General features: G+C 39.7%; 1 protein-coding gene across 1 annotated transcript in view; it reads left to right on the top strand.

The window, feature by feature from the left end:
• Positions 1 to 19896, top strand: part of LOC133655427 (zinc finger protein 385D-like) — an 83066-nt gene that overhangs the window by 1767 nt on the left and 61403 nt on the right. Inside the window, exon 2 of the mRNA XM_062055596.1 lies at positions 10813 to 10950. Within this exon, the coding sequence (XP_061911580.1) occupies positions 10908 to 10950 (43 nt within the window). The 5' untranslated portion in view covers positions 10813 to 10907. The remainder of the gene's footprint in view (positions 1 to 10812; positions 10951 to 19896) is intronic.

The raw sequence follows: 19896 nt of genomic DNA on the forward strand, positions 1-19896 counted from the left end.
TAGGGCCTTGCATGGCAGCTCCCGCCATCAGTGTGTGAATGTATGTGTGAATGGGTGAATGTGGAAATAGTGTCAAAGCGCTTTGAGTACCTTGAAGGCAGAAAAGTGCTATACAAGTATAACCCATTTACCATTTGCTGCTCGGTCCCTAATAATAAATATACTTGAAAATTAATAATAATTTTAGCCTTCCATTTCCGTTTTCATCTTTCCCCATTACTGGTACCCGCTTGTGATGGCATTCCCAAAAAAGTCCCCCCAATTGTAGGTTAGGTGTCACCTGTTGGTGTTTTATTGGTAATGCGCAAAGTGTTAGCTCTCCATTTCTGCTTCTATGATTATCATCACTGTTACCCTTCTGCACTCACAAAACAAAGAAAAGCACACTTGTAAAGTTAATAATTTAGATGTTTTCGCAATGTGCTTGTTGATTTCTTTAAATTAGATTTTGAGATTCCAGTTTAATCTCGTAATTCTACGACATTTGGGGTTTTCAAAGGTCCGCTGTGTTTACTGGATATCTATTTCAGATTCTGTCTCTGTTGCCTTAATCAAACCCCAGGCTGAGTAGTCGCACAAAGGAAAATGTTGCTATAGTGACGTGTAAGTGGTCAGCTCCTTGGAAATGTGTGCACCTTAAGTGTGAAAAGGTACTTTGATAGTACGATGACAATGAAAGAGCCAAGTGCTGCTGCTGAATTTGATCCTAAGTGTGTGCTGATTGGGGCTTCATGGAAATGCACTGAGCGTGCTTTGTTGCACCGTGGGAGGAGGCTCATTCTGACATGACCATGTGTGCATTTGTGTGGCTTCATATCCACACAGAGACATTAAGTCGCGTGCCCGTTATTTTTAGGGTAAGCCGCCTTTACGCTGGGGGTCAAGCGGGCTGCCAAAAGGAGGGCAATAAGAAGGACGCAGCTCAAAGTCCAAGTATGTTTCCACTGTACATCCGTCACAATGCGGCTGACAGCTGAGCTGCAGCGCATCGTCGCAGCCAGCAGGTTAGATGTTACCCTCCGTACTTTTTTAACACAGTCCAACAATGTTAATGGAGGCGGGGGTCTAAAGTGGGTGGGATGGCACGATGATGGCTGGTGACAGGCCTCCCACTGCAGACAATAGGAGTGACAGGTGGGGCGGATTGGACGTGTCAGCATCGTACAACTTTTTCCTTTGGCCGCTCGACTAATTGATCATGAGTCAAAGTGTATTAGCATTACTTGAAGGCAGTTAACATACCTGTCAGTGTAAGGTATATGTTTGAATGAGGTCATGTGCACAGTGTCATACTGAATATTTTTATTAAGATGCATGCATTATACAAACCCTGTTTCCATATGAGTTGGGAAATTGTGTTAGATGTAAATATAAACGGAATACAATGATTTGCAAATCCTTTTCAACCCATATTCAATTGAATGCACTACAAAGACAAGACATTTGATGTTCAAACTCATAAACTTTTTTTTTTTTTGCAAATAATAATTAACTTAGAATTTCATGGCTGCAACACGTGCCAAAGTAGTTAGGAAAGGGCATGTTCACCACTGTGTTACATGGCCTTTCCTTTTAACAACACTCAGTAAACGTTTGGAAACTGAAGAGACACATTTTTTAAGCTTCTCAGGTGGAATTCTTTCCCATTCTTGCTTGATGTACAGCTTAAGTTGTTCAACAGTCCGGGGTCTCCGTTGTGGTATTTTATGCTTCATAATGCGCCACACATTTTCAATGGGAGACAGGTCTGGACTACAGGCAGGCCAGTCTAGTACCCGCACTCTTTTACAATGAAGCCACGTTGATGTAACACGTGGCTTGGCATTGTCTTGCTGAAATAAGCAGGGGCGTCCATGGTAACATTGCTTGGATGGCAACATATGTTGCTCCAAAACCTGTATGAACCTTTCAGCATTAATGGCTCCTTCACAGATGTGCAAGTTACCCATGTCTTGGGCACTAATACACCCCCATACCATCACAGATACTGGCTTTTCAACTTTGCGCCTATAACAATCCGGATGGTTATTTTCCTCTTTGGTCCGGAGGACACCGACGTCCACAGTTTCCAAAAACAATTTGAAATGTGGACTCGTCAGACCACAGAACACTTTTCCACTTTGTATCAGTCCATCTTAGATGAGCTCAGGCCCAGCGAAGCCGACGGCGTTTCTGGGTGTTGTTGATAAACGGTTTTCGCCTCACATAGGAGAGTTTTAACTTGCACTTACAGATGTAGCGACCAACTGTAGTTACTGACAGTGGGTTTCTGAAGTGTTCCTGAGCCCATGTGGTGATATCCTTTACACACTGATGTCGCTTGTTGATGCAGTACAGCCTGAGGGATCGAAGGTCACGGGATTAGCTGCTTACGTGCAGTGATTTCTCCAGATTCTCTGAACCCTTTGATGATATTACGGACCGTAGATGGTGAAATCCCTAAATTCCTTGCAATAGCTGGTTGAGAAAGGTTTTTCTTAAACTGTTCAACAATTTGCTCACGCATTTGTAGACAAAGTGGTGACCTTCGCCCCATCCTTATTTGTGAATGACTGAGCATTTCATGGAATCTACTTTTATACCCAATCATGGCACCCGCCTGTTCCCAATTTGCCTGTTCACCTGTGGGATGTTCCAAATAAGTGTTTGATGAGCATTCCTCAACTTTATCAGTATTTATTGCCACCTTTCCCAACTTCTTTGTCACGTGTTGCTGGCATCAAATTCTAAAGTTAAAGATTATTTGCAAAAAAAAAAAGTTTATCAGTTTGAACATCAAATATGTTGTCTTTGTAGCATATTCAACTGAATATGGGTTGAAAATGATTTGAAAATCATTGTATTCCGTTTATATTTACATCTAACACAATTTCCCAATTCATATGGAAACGGGGTTTGTACATATGTGCTCATGTACCTTGCTGGAATGTATACAGTTGAGTGTATATTCTGTGTAATGAACATGTAATCTGAATTTATTTTATGGGATAATGCACTAAAAGTAATGCTTACAAATACAACCACTGGCGGCCAGAAAAGAATAGTACACATCATACACATAAATTGGGTGTCCACAATTGTTTCCATTGAGGCAAAATTAAAAGATGCAGGGGCCATTTTTATATCTCTAATTTAGTTAAAACGGTTAAGAAAAAAATGTGTCACATATACTCTACATATTTGAAGGGGAACTGCACTTTATTCATTGCACGTATATCATTCAAAATCCCTTTGTAAGACAAGAACACATATGCGTTTCTTTTTTTATGCATTCTAATTCTTAAAATACAAGTACAAGTGCAGCTATTGGGAGTACTCTATTGCGCCCATCATGCCCTCCAAAAAAGCATCCGAAAACCGCCAGCAACACTTCATTTACATTTTGTGACCTCAATATTAACCAAGTATTAGCGGTATTGTTATTATAAGCGCTAACTTTAAGGAACTATTTTTAGCGGCGCCGTGATCACAGATGACTATTTTATGCCGCTACAGCTGCTGCATTGACTCTATGTTGGCAAAACCAAATTCTTGGTAATAAATCATGCCTCTCGCTTGTATAGTAGAATGTTGTGGCCATAAATTGAGAAGTTTGTCAACTTTGACATTCAACTTAGACCCGGAGTTGGCAAGAACCCCCCCCCCCCCCCCCACCACCACCACCACCACCACCCCACCCCCAAAAAAACATTTTTTTTGTTACCTGCGTGTGCACAATTATGATTTATTCGTCATCTAAACGGGAAGATATGAACAGCCCAGCAGTCGGCACCCCAGTGAGAGCAGACATTGTACAGTAAGTGATTGTTTTATTATGTTTGTATTTCTTATTTAGCGCTTAGCAATACTGCTACTTGATGCTGAGTGTTTCCCTGAAGCTGGTTCTGTTTAGCACTCAACTTCTAAAATTTGTATCTCATCCTCCTTATAATCAGGCTGAAAATGAAAAGGTTCTGGATCATCATTTGTCTCAAAGTAATCGTTGTTGGCTCTCATGAAGTCTGCCTTGATTAGTAGTAGTTTTGTTATTTTGCTGAAGGGAAAAGAGAATGTTGTGATGTTTCTGAAAATGTAATAAGCCTGTGTATGTTTGTGTAAATATTACATGTTGTTATGAATGTGCCTGTTACAACATTACATATATACTTTCATCATGTATTTGTATATAAAAGGAGGTGTTTGGATGCTTTTAGAGCGCTTTGTAGGCGGAATAGAGCGACTTTCATTGGCTCCATTGTTAGATGACTTTTGCTAGCTTCCATTTACGAGTTAAAATGCATTAAAAACAGAACCATATGTGTGTTTGTCTACATAAGGATTTGGAAGGATATTTCAAAAAATTGTGCGGTTACCCTTTAAAGAAAAAACTTTGTGTCATTTTTTGCTTTGTGCTATTAGTGTCAACGCTCATAGGGCCCTGATTTACTAAACGTTTGCGTGTACTAAAACACGTACAAAATTCATTGCACACACAAAGCTGATCTACTAAATGTGTGCAAAGTGGATTGCACCTGTTAAGTATCAATCAATCAATCAATGTTTATTTATATAGCCCTAAATCACAAGTGTCTAGCAGATTAAGGTGTGCAATTCAATTTGTGGCTCTGCAAAATATATGCTGATCGTCAAAACGCTACAATACTGGGAGGAGAAGATGCAAATATAATTATTTAGCACGCGCAACGTGATTTATCAACACTCATCACTGTTTTGCGAGTACTATGTTGCGTTTTGTTTAGCACGTTCGTACATGCAAACTGACAGTTCCACACACGGCTGCAGGATTGGCGCTCGCGCTGCGCAGGCGGTATATGTACAGTATATTTGTATATGTCAACATTTTGGACAGTGAGAAGTAAGAAATATTAGACATATCATCCATTCGCTGCATTATTTTATTATCGTGTAGCTACTAGATGATTTAAGGACTTATTAAAACAAATTAAATTTGTGCGTCTTTTTTTTTAATGACCTTTGTTTTTTCACCTACAATATATATTATTGTATTAAAGTGTTTTTTTAATGACTAAAACTTGTTTTAGTATGCTTTTTTGCATCTTGAGTGGAGTCATTCCAGCCTCTCTTCAATGACCGCCCCTTGAGCTGTAAAAAAAAAAAAAAAAGTGGTTTCACTGCACAACTGCTTCAAACATGCCCATAAAAAGTGGTAGATGTCTCTTGCATGTTTGAAAACACAGTAAAACGTCAAAGGTTGGACCATAATAATATGAATGTGCAGTAAATGAGAATGTATTAGTGGTGATGCCCCCTATAGTACACGCCTTATTGAAAAAAGGTGTTTTGGTTAGTAGATCACACGCAGCACACCCAATCATAGTACACGCTATTTTATAGATTGCACACACTGTTTAGGGCGTGGTATTTGGATCTTAATAAATCAGGCCCATAGGGTTTTTGCGTATGTTTCCATTTTCTGCTGTCATTTTCTTGTGTAATTGTATTTATGCAATGTGTTGTGAGCCAAAAAATTGACCATACAAATACGCACCCTGGTGGCTGATTTAGAGTATGACGTTATATGCATTGCACAGTGGCTTATATTGTAGTACAGTACAGTATTGACTGTAATATATACTCCAGCCTTGTAGGTGGCAGTACCACTGAAAGTAGTTGCCACATTGTGGAACAACTAAAAAGAAGAAGCTACCTGACAATTACATTTCAAACAAATATGTCATATAAAAAATATACAACATAAGGTGGCAAGAAATATGTCAATAATGAAAAAAGGTATCTATGTACTGCACACAAAAAAATACACAAAAAATTACTGCTCGCTAGTTTTACCATATCTGAGTTATTGTGTAGAAATATGGGGAAATAACTACAAAAGTACACTTAATTCACTAACCGTGTTACAAAAAGAGTCAGTTAGAATAGTACATAATGTTGGATATCAGTTATTCTCCACAAAAGAGGATAAAAATAACATTAGAGAAAAAGCAACTTTAAAAAAAAAAATACACTTAAAACCTTCAGTGTATCAGTATGTGGAATTAAAATATGGAATAAATTAAGCAAATAATGTACTAATTTAATTCAGTTTAAGAAACTTAAAACTCAAAGTGTTTTAAAAGTACAAAGAAAATAATACTGAAAAACATTTGATACTTTATTGAAAAATTAAATAATCTTATTCATCTCATCATGTAATTTTCAACCTATTTAACTATTTAATGAGAACGTTAATATTTGTGAAGTAAATTGTGTATAAATGGAGAACATGAAGTGAATATATGTTAGTAATTACTAAGAAATGGAAACGGGTACCTTGGGATTAAATAAGGCAGTGTTTTTCAACCACTGTCCCGCGGCACATTGTGCCGTGAGATAAGGTCTGGTGTGCCGTGGGAGATTATCTAATTTCACCTATTTGGGTTAAAAATATTTTTTGAAAACCAGTAATTATAGTCTGCAAATTATGTGTTGTTGAGTGTCGGTGCTGTATAGAGCTCAGCAGAGTAACCGTGTAATACTCTTCCATGTCAGTAGGTAGCTCTTTGTAAATGTTGAAAACAGCGGGACGCAGCATGCAGGTAAAAAGGTATCTAATGCGTAAACCAAAAATACACAAAAGGTGAGTGCCCCTAAGAAAAGTACCGTAATTTCCGGACTATAAGCCGCTACTTTTTCCCCTCGTTCTGGTCCCTGCGGCTTATACAACGGTGCGGCTTATTTACGGCCTGTTCTTCTCCGACACCGACGAAGAGGATTTCGGTGGTTTTAGTACGCAGGAGGAAGACGATGACACAATGATTAAAGACTGACTTTTCATATACCGGTAGGCTGGTTATTTTGATAACGTACAGGCGAGCACTTTGTATTACTTTGCACCGTTGTATTATTTGTACTCTGCACGAATGCTGTTCGCCATGTCAAAGATGTGAAAGTTTGATTGAATGATTGAAAGATTTATTGTTAATAAAGGGGACGCTTTGCGTTCCCAAACAGTCATCTCTGTCCCGACAATCCCCTCCGTGGTAGCAGGAACCCCTATATACTACGCTAATTACACATCAAAACCCTGCGGCTTATAGTCGGGTGCGGCATATATATGGAGCAATCTGTATTTTCCCCTAAATTTAGCTGGTGCGGCTTATAGTCCAGAAATTACGGTAATTGAAGCTTAGGGAAGGCTATGCAGAACGAAACTAAAACTGAACTGGCTGCAAAGTAAACAAAAACAGAATGCTGGACGACAGCAAAGACTTACTGTGGAGCAAAGACAGCGTCCACAATTTACATCCGGACATGACAATCAACAATGTCCCCACAAAGAAGGATAAAAACAACTAAAATCTTCTTGATTGCTAAAACAAAGTAGATGCGGGAAATATCGCTCAAAGAAGGACATGAAACTGCTACAGGAAAATACCAAAAAAAGAAAAAAAGCCATTAAAATAGGAGCACAAGACAAGAACTAAAACACTACACAAAGGGAAAACAGCAATAAACTCCAAATAAGCCACAGCGTGATGGGACAGGTGGTGACAGTACACCTACTTTGAGACAAGAGCTATATTGATGCATGCTTGGTTATGGTTTAAAGTCATATCCAACAATTGCGACAACGACTTTTTACTGTCAACTGAGTTTCATTTTTTAATGACGTCTGCTGGTGGTGTGCCTCCGGATTTTTTCAACGCAAAAAATGTGCCTTGGCTCAAAAAAGGTTGAAAAACATTGAAATAAGGTCTACTTCTTTCTACTCCTTTTCTAACTGAAAAAATGTGATATCATATTGTAACTGTATAAATGTTCTAAATCAGGGGTGTCAAATTCAAATACAGAGTGGGCCAAAATTTCAAACTGAACAAAGCCGCGGGCCAAGGTTGAACAAATTAACCTTTTAATAGGGACCCAAACAAGATTTCCATTGAATATTGAACAAGCAAGGCTTATATAACTTTATAGTGACATGCAAAATCGAGTTTGAAATAATAATAATGATAATTAAAAAATATCAATGGCATATCAAATAAAATTTAAATAAGAATTGAATGCCTCTTTTCTATTTGCAGCCTTCTGAGGTAAATATCAAAATAAACTTTTTCCACAGGCTAATAATACATTTGAAAATAAAATAACAATAATGAATGAATCAAACATTCAAGGGACGGCGTGGCGAAGTTGGTAGAGTGGCCGTGCCAGCAATCGGAGGGTTGTTGGTTACTGGGGTTCAATCCCCACCTTCTACCATCCTAGTCACGTCCGTTGTGTCCTTGGGCAAGACACTTCACCCTTGCTCCTGATGGGTGCTGGTAGCGCCTTGTATGGCAGCTCCCTCCATTAGTGTGTGAATGTGTGTGTGAATGGGTGAATGTGGAAATACTGTCAAAGCGCTTTGAGTACCTTGAAGGTAGAAAAGCGCTATACAAGTATAACCCATTTATCATTTTATCATTTAAGCCTTGAAGTAGCAAGAGAAAGTGCATGAATAAAACGTTAATTATTGCTCAGTTTGCTACACTGATTTGCTTTAACACTGAATATGGAACAAGCAACGCTTATATAACTTAATAGTGCAAAATCAACTTTCAAAAAACAAACGAAAAAACATCAATGGTATGTTAAATACAATTTAAATAAAAAATTTAATGCCTCTTTTCTATTTGCAGCCTTCTGAGGTAAATATCAACATTAACTTGGTGGGCGTGGGCGGGGTTTGGTGGTAGTGGGGGTGTATATTGTAGCGTCCCGGAAGAGTTAGTGCTGCAAGGGGTTTTGGGTATTTGTTCTGTTGTGTTTATGTTGTGTTACGGTGCGGATGTTCTCCCGAAATGTGTTTGTCATTCTTGTTTGGTGTGGGTTCACAGTGTGGCACATATTTGTAACAGTGTTAAAGTTGTTTATACGTCCACCCTCAGTGTGACCTGCATGGCTATTGATCAAGTATCCCTTGCATTCACTTATGTGTGTGTAAAAGCTGCATGTGATATGTGGCTGGGCCGGCATGCTGTTTGTATGGCGGAAAAGCTGACGTGACGACAGGTTGTAGAGGACGTTGAAGGCAGTGCCTTTAAAGGCCTACTGAAATGAGATTTTCTTATTTAAACGGGGATAGCAGATCCATTCTATGTGTCATACTTGATCATTTCGCGATATTGCCATATTTTTGCTGAAAGGATTTAGTAGAGAACATCGACGATAAAGTTAGCATCTTTTGGTCGCTGATAAAAAAGCCTTGCCTGTACCGGAAGTAGCGTGACGTCACAGGTTGTGGAGCGCCTCACATCTGCACATTGTTTACAATCATGGCCACAAGCAGCGAGAGCGATTCGGACCGAGAAAGCGACGATTTCCCCATTAATTTGAGCGAGGATGAAAGATTCGTGGATGAGGAAAGTGAGAGTGAAGGACTAGAGGGCAGTGGAAGCGATTCAGATAGGGAAGATGCTGTGAGAGGCGGGTGGGACCTGATATTCAGCTGGGAATGACTAAAACAGTAAATAAACACAAGACATATATATACTCTATTAGCCACAACACAACCAGGCTTATATTTAATATGCCACAAATTAATCCCACATAACAAACACCTCCCCCCTCCCGTCTATATAACCCGCCAATACAAATCAAACACCCGCACAACACACTCAATCCCACAGCCCAAAGTACCGTTCACCTCCGCAAAGTTCATACAGCACATATATTTCCCCAAAGTTACGTACGTAACATGCACATAGCGGCACGCACGTACGGGCAATTCAATATAATATTCAAATGTTTGGAAGCCGCAGCTGCGTACTCACGGTAGCGCGTATCCAACTCAAAGTCCTCCTGGTAAGAGTCTCTGTTGTCCCATCTCCACAAGCATGCGTATCCAACTCAAAGTCCTCCTGGTAAGAGTCTCTGTTGTCCCAGGCCAATGGTAAAGCTTGACTGTCATCGTTCGGGAATGTAAACAATGAAACACGTAGCGGCTACATCGCTACATGTTTGTGTTGCTGCAGCCGGCCGCTAATACACCGCTTTCCACCTACAGCTTTCGTCTTTGCTGTCTCCATTGTTCATTAAACAAATTGCAAAAGATTCACCAACACAGATGTCCAGAATACTGTGAAATTTTGCGATGAAAACAGACTATTTAATAGTTGGCCACAATGGTGTCCCAAAATGTCCGCTACAATCCGTGACGTCACGCGCAAACGTCATCATACTGAGACGTTTTCAGTAGGATATTGTGCGGGAAATTTAAAATTGCACTTTACTAATCTAACCCGGCCGTATTGGCATGTGTTGCAATGTTAAGATTTCATCATTGATATATAAACTATCAGACTGCGTGATCGGTAGTAGTGGGTTTCAGTAGGCATTTAAGGCACGCCCCCAATAATGTTGACTGGGAGAAATTCGGGAGAATGGTTGCTCCGGGAGATTTTCAGGAGGGGCACTGAAATTCGGGAGTCTCCCGGGAAAATCGGGAGGGTTGGCAAGTATGAGTATTAGGTATTAGCGGTGAATGCGGTGTTACAGCGGCACCGCCACTGTATAATACCGGCGGGCCAAATTTGGCCCGCGGGCCAGAGTTTGACACCCATGTTCTAAATAAACTTAAACCATAACCAATGGTAAGAAAGCAATTGGTCGTGTTGACAACTGAAGTAAAAGCTGCAACTTTATTGATAATGTGTAAAAAAAAAACAGTTTACCCCCAAATTTTGGTGACAAAGTTGATAAAGGTGGTCGTGTGTGCGCATGGAGGTGGTGGAGTTATGTTTTATGTTATTTTTTACACAAAGGCTTTAGATATTCATTGACTTGTCATCTCTCTCTCTTTCTCTCTCACAGACTAGCTGGGACCAGGAGAAGGAGGACAGGGGGAGGAGGAGGAGGAGGAGGAAGCCGCCTGCCTGCTTTCATTGAGCGCGCTCTGTTGAGAGGAAATGGACGTCAGCAGCGGGGAAGCAGAGGAGCCACCTTGTGCAGGTAGGAATAACCTTCTTTTTCATGTTAATTTCTTATTATTACATTTTAAAGTATCACAGCGGAGGTTATTTTGATATAAAAAGTGTCTCAAACCAACACAAATGTACACGATAATAATAAGCAGAGCACTAATGAATGGCACGTGATTAATTGGAAAGTTCTCGAATGGCCTAATAAACACTTATAAATAAAACCTTTTTTTTATTGTGAAGTAATGTGGAGAGATTTTAAATGAATTTAAAATCAAATTAAAAGACAACAGTGGTTATCAGACAACTTATTTTAGAGAGAGACCCGTGTTTAATGAAGGATGCTAATGTTTTGGTTAACGGTGCAAGTCGGTCAAGATGTCAACTGCCTTTTTGTTGTCATCACAGTAGAGGCATTGTTGGTATTGACACGATAACAACTAAACATGTAAAATACATGGATAGTATTGCTGATACTGTTTAATTAGATTTTTTTCATCACCTTTTTTTTTTTTACAATCAGACTAAAACACGGCAAACTAAACCATTTGTATCAACACTTGTTTGTGAACAATTCCACAATATCAACTAAATGATGAAATCATTCCCGTTTATTACATAACATTTTTTTAAGCAAAATAAGTAAACTACCATTGGCTCTTATTCAAATGTCTTCAATGTCCAATAGTCTATTCCCTGAGTTTTAAAACAACTTATTGGTATGTACAGTAACAATGTATTTGAACATCACAGAAAAAACACATATTTGTGAAAATAACCATATTTCTCATCATGATGATGTCAATCCGATACCACCCTCGTATCAATATTGTCAATATGTGTATCACAGCTGACTTTTACATAAATTTAGAGGTACATTTGATGGATTACTAATTTTACAAATGCATGCCACTTGAATGCGTATTTGGGATTTTTGTGTCAGCCTACAAGAATAGATAATAAATTATATTTTTTTTACATTACATATGCATTTCACAATATAGATTATTGTGCCAGCTGTGTTAGAAAATGTAGTAAATATTTTTGGCTTTCCTATTGATGACTATGGGTTACTAAAATATTCATAATAAATATCTTTTTTTTTGTTGATGATTATGATTTTACTTTTTTTTTTAAATCAGTGCAATCTTAGAATTATTCATTCATTATTGCTGGTTTTGTTTCAATGCTGGTTGATCTTTTTTTCCCCGTAATGAGGACCCTAATTGTAAGCTTGGTGAGGAGTGTATCAATTATGTGTTGTTTTTTTTCACTTTCTGGACAAATCAATATTTGGTTGTAATATTAATACATTTAATTCATAAGCACTTGAAACTCAAAAAGACTTAACAAAGGACAGACGGAATCAACATATAGCATTATAACAATGCTGTAATGCTATAAAATATCTAAGAAAATGGCATCATCCTCTCCAAATCTCAACTAAATAGGTAAAAAATGTGGGAAAAAATGGTTTTATCAATGTTTAGGATTCCAGTTCTGCATGTTTACATTTATTGCTTTGTTTGCCACGTTGGGTTGCGTTGACGTCGTGATGCCGCTGTGGCTTACTGAGCGTGGAATTGATTCAAGCAGGAGAAGGCCCACTTAAGCACCCCACTCTGGCCACATCATCATCTCCCGCATCCTCTTTTAAATGACCTTCCTCTCCTCCGTCATCCTCCGCGTCGGCTTCAAACCTAAATGGCTCCAAATGACGCCCGCCTGTTGTTCGGCAAGGAGTAATTTTTTTCCCCACTGTGAACAAAAGATCCTTGATTCATCAAATCCCGTGCCTTCCCGCTGCCCACTCCTTGGAGTGATGCTGTAATTTTCACCAGCTGTTTCACCTTCCTTGTGCGAGTCCTTGGGGGCTTAGGTGTGCCGGACTCCCACCACTTGAAGATGACACTTTTAAAGAAACATTTTCAAGCACAGAATCTCCTTTGCGTCTTATCTGTCTCCATGAGGATGGCCTACAGCTACACAAACAATTTATCTTTATGTTCTATTCATACATGAATGACTCACTGTGGATTTTATATACTTGCAGCCATTTTTTCCCCTTGCTCAGAAATCATAAATATACTTTTTGTGTCCTGCAGGGCTTTTTTTCAGCTCATTTGCATCAAAATGGATTTGTGAAAATGTGCGTGATGAGTTCACGCTGCTAATTAAATGTCTTATATCTGGTGTGTTGCAGATTTGCTGAAACCCAATTTTTGGTCATGAGCTTCAGTTTGTTTTTTTAAATTTTTTTAAACCGGTCCGCAGAATATTTCAAGGCTTTATAATACGATTATTATCTTAATATGATGTTAAAAGAGATTCGCCTGAAAACCAACGTCCTCTGCAGTGGACATTTGTGTTTTGCATAACAGGAGTTATTTTTTTCCTGAAATGTGTAACCCTAACAAAGGAAATCAACCAAAAGCTAATGTTTCTCTTTATTTCCTAAACTGCAGGTCATTATAAAATCACAATATACTACATAATAATTCCTATTTGTAACAACATACTGTATATAGACTTAGACAAACTTTAATGATCCACAAGGGAAATTGTTCCACACAGTAGCTCAGTTACAAACGATGGAAAGGATAATGCACACAAGGGCACAAAAAGAGGGCGAAAACAAAGGTATAAAGTAGACCGAAAATGTACCATAGTAGCAATAGAAAATATAACATATATGTAATATTTACATATTGTATATACATACAGTATATAATATATACTGATTTATTGTATAATATATACAATATATAACAAATTCCAAGTACCATGTACAATATTACAGCTGCAGCAAAACAAAGGGCAGCATAAAATAAAGAGTAGATCCAGCAGAAAATAGACATTATAAACAAAGAGAGGTAGCTAACATAGGTCAGGTAATAGGCAAATATCATCTATTGCTGTATGGCACGGCGTCTTGTAGACCGGAGAGAGTTATTTAAAATAATATTGTATGTGTTTTTTTCACGTCTTGTGGTCGTGATTGTTTTGTTTTTGAATGAAAATGCAAAAAGTCAGTTATCAAGCGTTTGACACACTTTCTCATGTATTGCATGAGAAGATTTGTTCGAACTTTAGACTGGACGGTACACGTGTTCTGCCCTACCCTCTTCTCCCTTTCCGCAATCCCAAAAAGGTGACATTGACAGATGGCTTCTGTATGCCCAAACAGTCGTGATGAACACCCTACTCCAACTTTCACTGTGCTTTGGAATACGACTTCCGCCCCTCAGTCTCAGTGAAGAACATCATCTGTGAAATTGAGACTAACCAAGTGGAACAGGATTGCGATGGGAGCAGCTTGAGCCGCAGCCCACCGCCCCCTCCCGTCGCAGCATATTATAGACTCATGATCACATGCCATTCTGGAATTATACTCGAAAATGTGTGAGAAGATTCTCATTTATGGTCATGTGAACTTGGGTTTTGAACTTAGATAAGGCCAGGCACGGCACTTGCTAAAGTCGCCGATTGACAGGAGGGTGCGCACAAACGCTATGATGGAATTGTTCATCCACGCGTGTGCCTGGAGCAGCCATTTTCTGTCATGGCGCGTGCTTCGTCGACCACACCCCCCTGCGGCATTGCGAATTTTCTCCCAAGATGTCCTGATGGTAGGAAAGCACAATGGAGTCATTACCAATAATTAAGACCAAAAAACGCTTTATGATCGGTGTCAAAAAAAAAGAATTTCGAATGGAGTGCGAGCGAAATGACACGCTTGGATCGGGCGCCGCCTTATCTCGCTTCCCCCCACTCCACCACCTCAGACGAGCCCAAATGGATTTTTGTGTTGAGGCTCCCTTCAGAGATTGTAATGACTCGTCTTTGGGGCTGTGTCATCACAAGTCACATGACATCGCCCCACAACCCCCACCCCCACCACAGTGGCCTCAACCTGCCTGAGCACTGATAACTGTGATCTTTATTCTTGCTGCTCGTAAGCAAAGATATAGAGCGGACACCCTGCCCCCAAATAAACCTCTGCAGTGGGGAAAAAACAAAGCGCGACGAATGGGAATCGCAGCCACCGTTTTCTTTTTTTAAATTTTTGCTTCAAATTCACAAAATTGTCTGTTATTTAGGCATTCCGATCAAAGCAGATGCACAGTAAAGCCGCATAGTTGCCAGTTGTGCCCTAAAGCACCATCCATTGGTGAAATAATTGTGCCATTCAACTATGAGTTCTATTGGCTTTTTTTTTTCAAGCCCAACACAAAAGACTCGCCCTGCAGAAGAAATTAAATGGTTGTTAAATTAGGGAGTCATTACCGCATTCACTGCTCTACTGATTTTTTTGGCCACCTTTTTTTTTAGCGTAGCCATGACTGAATGCACACTTAGCTTGACTATTTTGTTAAATGGCCACTTATAATCATCTTTTATCCATTAAAAAAACCCCGTCACAAAGCCATATTTGTATTTCCACCACATATACTGTATATTTTTAAATCTGTCATTGCAGTTTTTTTTTTTTACAAGCAACCAGTCGAAATTTTACTAATATCTCGATAAAACCCAGAGTAAGCATATACTACCGGCCTTTAATTACAAGTACCTGATAAGAATTGGACTCAATCGTACTGCTTTGTGTACTGGAACAGCAACACATTCTGTGCTTAACCTCAACCACCTTAAGAAACCGGTGAGATAATTCAAACAATTAAGCCCATTTACCCAGAGAGTGAACCTAATTAAAAAATCAATCCAATTTAGCCTGTCAGGGCTACCAAAAGGAGTCGACATAGATAAGGAATTTGCAGGATGGAGCCTTTCTGAGAATGAGAGATCTTATCTGTTAGCATCCAGAAATTAAAAAAAATGGATTTCCTCACCTTGTGATCCAGTTTTCACTGAAGGGTAGGGTCAATTAATCCATTTGGATAATTATTTTTGGGTGGGGCAGAATAACATAAAACATACATACATGTCTAGGATTAATTTATTTCCAAATTTTTGCGTGTACTAAAACACATGCAAACCTGATAGCACAAGAAAAGCTGATCTACTAAACGTGTGCAAAGTGGGTTGCATCTGTTAAGTGAGCAGAATAAGGTGTACAATCCATTTTGTGTCTCTGCCTACATTAATATGCAAAATATATGATGCTCATCAAAACGGCCACAATACTGGGAGGAGAAAATGCAAATATAATTATTTAGCACGCGCAATGTGAATTAACAACGCTCATCACCGTATTTGCCGTTTTATTTAGCATGTTTCAAAAGGACGCGCAAAAACTGCGGGATCGGCCGACCAGAATTCTCTGTCCTACGTGTGTGCGTGTGCGTGTGCGTGTGTGTGTGTGTGTGTGTGTGTGTGTGTGTGTGTGTGTGTGTGTGTGTGTGTGTGTGTGTGTGTGTGTGTGTGTGTGTGTGTGTGTGTGTGTGTGTGTGTGTGTGTGTGTGTGTGTGTGTGTGTGTGTGTGTGTGTGTGTGTGTGAACAATTCGGTGGACGGTCAGAAATAAAAATATTTGACATATTGTTTATTCAGCAATTTTATAATTGTATTGCTGTTGGAGAAGCAACAAACAATTTGCAGTCATGTTGTTGTGATAGGACAGGGGTGTCAAAGTCATTTTAGCTCAGGGGCTGCATGGAGGCAAATATTTGCACACGCGGGCCGGACTATTAAAATCATGGCATTAAAACTAAAAAATAAAGACAACTTCAGATTGTCTTACTTTGGCCAAAAATAGAACAAACACATATTACGAAAATATTACAATGAAAATATAAAAAAGAAATACTGGCAGCGGTAAAGTTTAGATTCATGAAGGAAAGAAGAAAGTGAATGACTGTTTATAACTGAATACATTTACATATGCATAAACATTTGTTTTCTTTTGTATTTTAAAAAAATATAATTTAAATCAATCAATGTTTATTTATATAGCCCTAAATCACAAGTGTCTCAAAGGGCTGCACAAGCCACAACGACATCCTCGGTACAGAGCCCACATACGGGCAAGGAAAAACTCACCCCAGTGGGACGTCGGTGAATGACTATGAGAAACCTTGGAGAGGACCGCATATGTGGGTAGCCGCCACCCCCCCCCCCCCCCCCCTCTAGGGGAAACCGAAAGCAATGGATGTCGAGTGGGTCTGACATAATATTGTGAAAGTCCAGTCCACAGTGGATCCAATACATCAGCGAGAGTCCAGTCCATAGTGGGGCCAGCAGGAAACCATCCCGAGCGGAGACGGGTCAGCAGCGCAGAGATGTCCCCAACCGATGCACAGGCTAGTGGTCCACCCGGGGTCCCGACTCTGGACAGCCAGCACTTCATCCATGGCCACCGGACCTATGCAACTCCCCCTCGCAAGGGACAGGGGAGAAGAGGAGAGAAGAAAAGAAACGGCAGATCAACTGGTCTAAAAAAGGGGGGCCTATTTAAAGGCTAGATTATACAAATGAGTTTTAAGATGGGACTTAAATGCTTCTACTGAGGTAGCATCTCTAACTGTTACCGGGAGGGCATTCCATAGTATTGGAGCCCGAATAGAAAACGCTCTATAGCCCGCAGACTTTTTTTTGGCTCTGGGAATCACTAATAAGGCGGAGTTCTTTGAACGCAGGTTTCTTGTCGGGACATATGGTACAATACAATCGGCGAGATAGGCTGAAGCTAAACCGTGTAGTATTTTATACGTAAGTAGTAAAACCTTAAAGTCGCATCTTAAGTTCACACGAAGCCAGTGCAGGTGAGCCAGTATAGGCGTAATATGATCAAACTTTCTTGTTTTTGTCAAAAGTCTTGCAGCCGCATTTTGTACCAACTGTAATCTTTTAATGCTAGACATAGGGAGACCCGAAAATAATACGTTACAGTAATCGAGACGAGACGTAACGAACGCATGAATAATGATCTCAGCGTCGCTAGTGGACAAGATGGAACGAATTTTAGCGATATTACGGAGATGAAAGAAGGCCGTTTTAGTAACACTCTTAATGTGTGACTCAAACGAGAGAGTTGAGTCGAAGATAATACCCAGATTCTTTACCGAGTCGCCTTGTGTAATTGTTTGGTTGTCAAATGTTTAGGTGGTATTATTAAATAGATGTCGGTGTCTAGCAGGACCGATAATCAGCATTTCCGTTTTCTTAGCGTTGAGTTGCAAAAAGTTAGCGGACATCCATTGTTTAATTTCATTAAGACACGCCTCCAGCTGACTACAATCCGGCGTGTTGGTCAGCTTTAGGGGCATGTAGAGTTGGGTGTCATCAGCATAACAGTGAAAGCTAACACCGTACTTGCGTATGATGTCACCCAGCGGCAGCATGTAAATACTAAAGAGTGCAGGGCCAAGAACCGAACCCTGGGGAACTCCGCACGTTACCTTGACATAGTCCGAGGTCACATTGTTATGGGAGACGCACTGCATCCTGTCAGTAAGATAAGAGTTAAACCAACACAAGGCTAAGTCTGACATACCAATACGTGTTTTGATACGCTCTAATAAAATATTATGATCGACGGTATCGAAAGCGGCGCTAAGATCAAGAAGCATCAACATAGATGACGCATCAGAATCCATCGTTAGCAATAGATCATTAGTCATTTTTACGAGGGCTGTCTCCGTAGAGTGATTTGCCCTGAAACCGGATTGAAAAGGTTCACAGAGATTGTTAGTCACTAAGTGTTCATTTAGCTGCTGTGCAACAATTTTTTCGAGAACTTTGGAAATAAACGGAAGGTGGGAGACCGGTCGGTAGTTTACCATGAGGTCAGGATCGAAGTTAGGTCTTTTGAGCAGAGGATGAATAACCGCTTTTTTGAATGCTAGGGGAACAGTGCCGGAGGAAAGTGATAAGTTTATAATATTTAACACTGATGGACCCAATAATACAAACAGTTCCTTGATAAGTTTCCCAGGAAGTGGGTCAAGTAAACATGTTGTTTGTTTTATCCCACTTACACGCTGTAATAATTCCTCTAATGTTGTTTCATCAAAAATAGAGAGACTATTTTGGAGGGCAGTGTCCGTCGTATATACAGTCGTATTTGTGTTAATAGAGCCCAGTTGTAGCTGGGATGCGTTGTCTTTAATCTCCTTTCTAATGAGTTCAATTTTCTTATTAAAGAAATTCATAAAATCATCTGCCGAGTGGGTGGAGCTACTGGGAGGAGTCCCTTGTTGGGTTAGCGATGCTACTGTACTAAACAGAAATTTAGGATCGTTTTTGTTGAGGCGGATGAGATTTGAGTAGTATTTAGCTTTAGCTAAGGTAAGCATGCGTTTATAAGTTATTAAAGTATCACTCCATGCTTGATGGAAAACCTCAAGTTTAGTCGCGTGCCATTTGCGTTCCAGTAAGTAACGTTTATCACAACCTTTTTCCAAAACACAATATAGAATGTGAGATACAACAGGATAATGCATACATTTATCATTTGTTTTCACAACGGTTACAAAAAAGGGGGACCCCGACAATTTACTGTGGAACCCAATTTTTATGACTCGATGGGGACCCTGGGACTCCATTTAGAAAATTCCTAGCGCCAACACTGATGGAGTATTGGTGCGTGCAAAACAGCAGCAGGCGGCTGTGGCCTGCGGGCCGGTTCTAATACTGATCAAATATCATCCCGGGAGCCATAGATAATTCATTTGCGGGCCGGATCTGACCCGTGGGCCTTGACTTTGACACCCCTGTGATAGATGATACTTTGCTAATACAATGCTAATACTAGCTATCCAAATTGCTATTACAAGCTAACAACACCTAAAGCTAATGCGCGTGCATGTGTTACGTGCGTACGTAATTGTGGGATATAGTGTGTAAAATATATTGGAAAATTGGCGCCCTCTTGGCATCTGTGTACATTTTGCAAACAGCCCCTTTTTGGGGCAAATTGATGCGTTTGCTGGCGTTTTTTTTAATGATGTGCGGGGTTTTTTTAGGAAATATATTATTATATTACTATAATATACCTTGTACATAAAAATACGTCTTTC

The sequence above is a fragment of the Entelurus aequoreus genome, linkage group LG08 (genome assembly GCF_033978785.1).
Source record: "Entelurus aequoreus isolate RoL-2023_Sb linkage group LG08, RoL_Eaeq_v1.1, whole genome shotgun sequence".
Lineage (NCBI taxonomy): Eukaryota > Metazoa > Chordata > Actinopteri > Syngnathiformes > Syngnathidae > Entelurus > Entelurus aequoreus.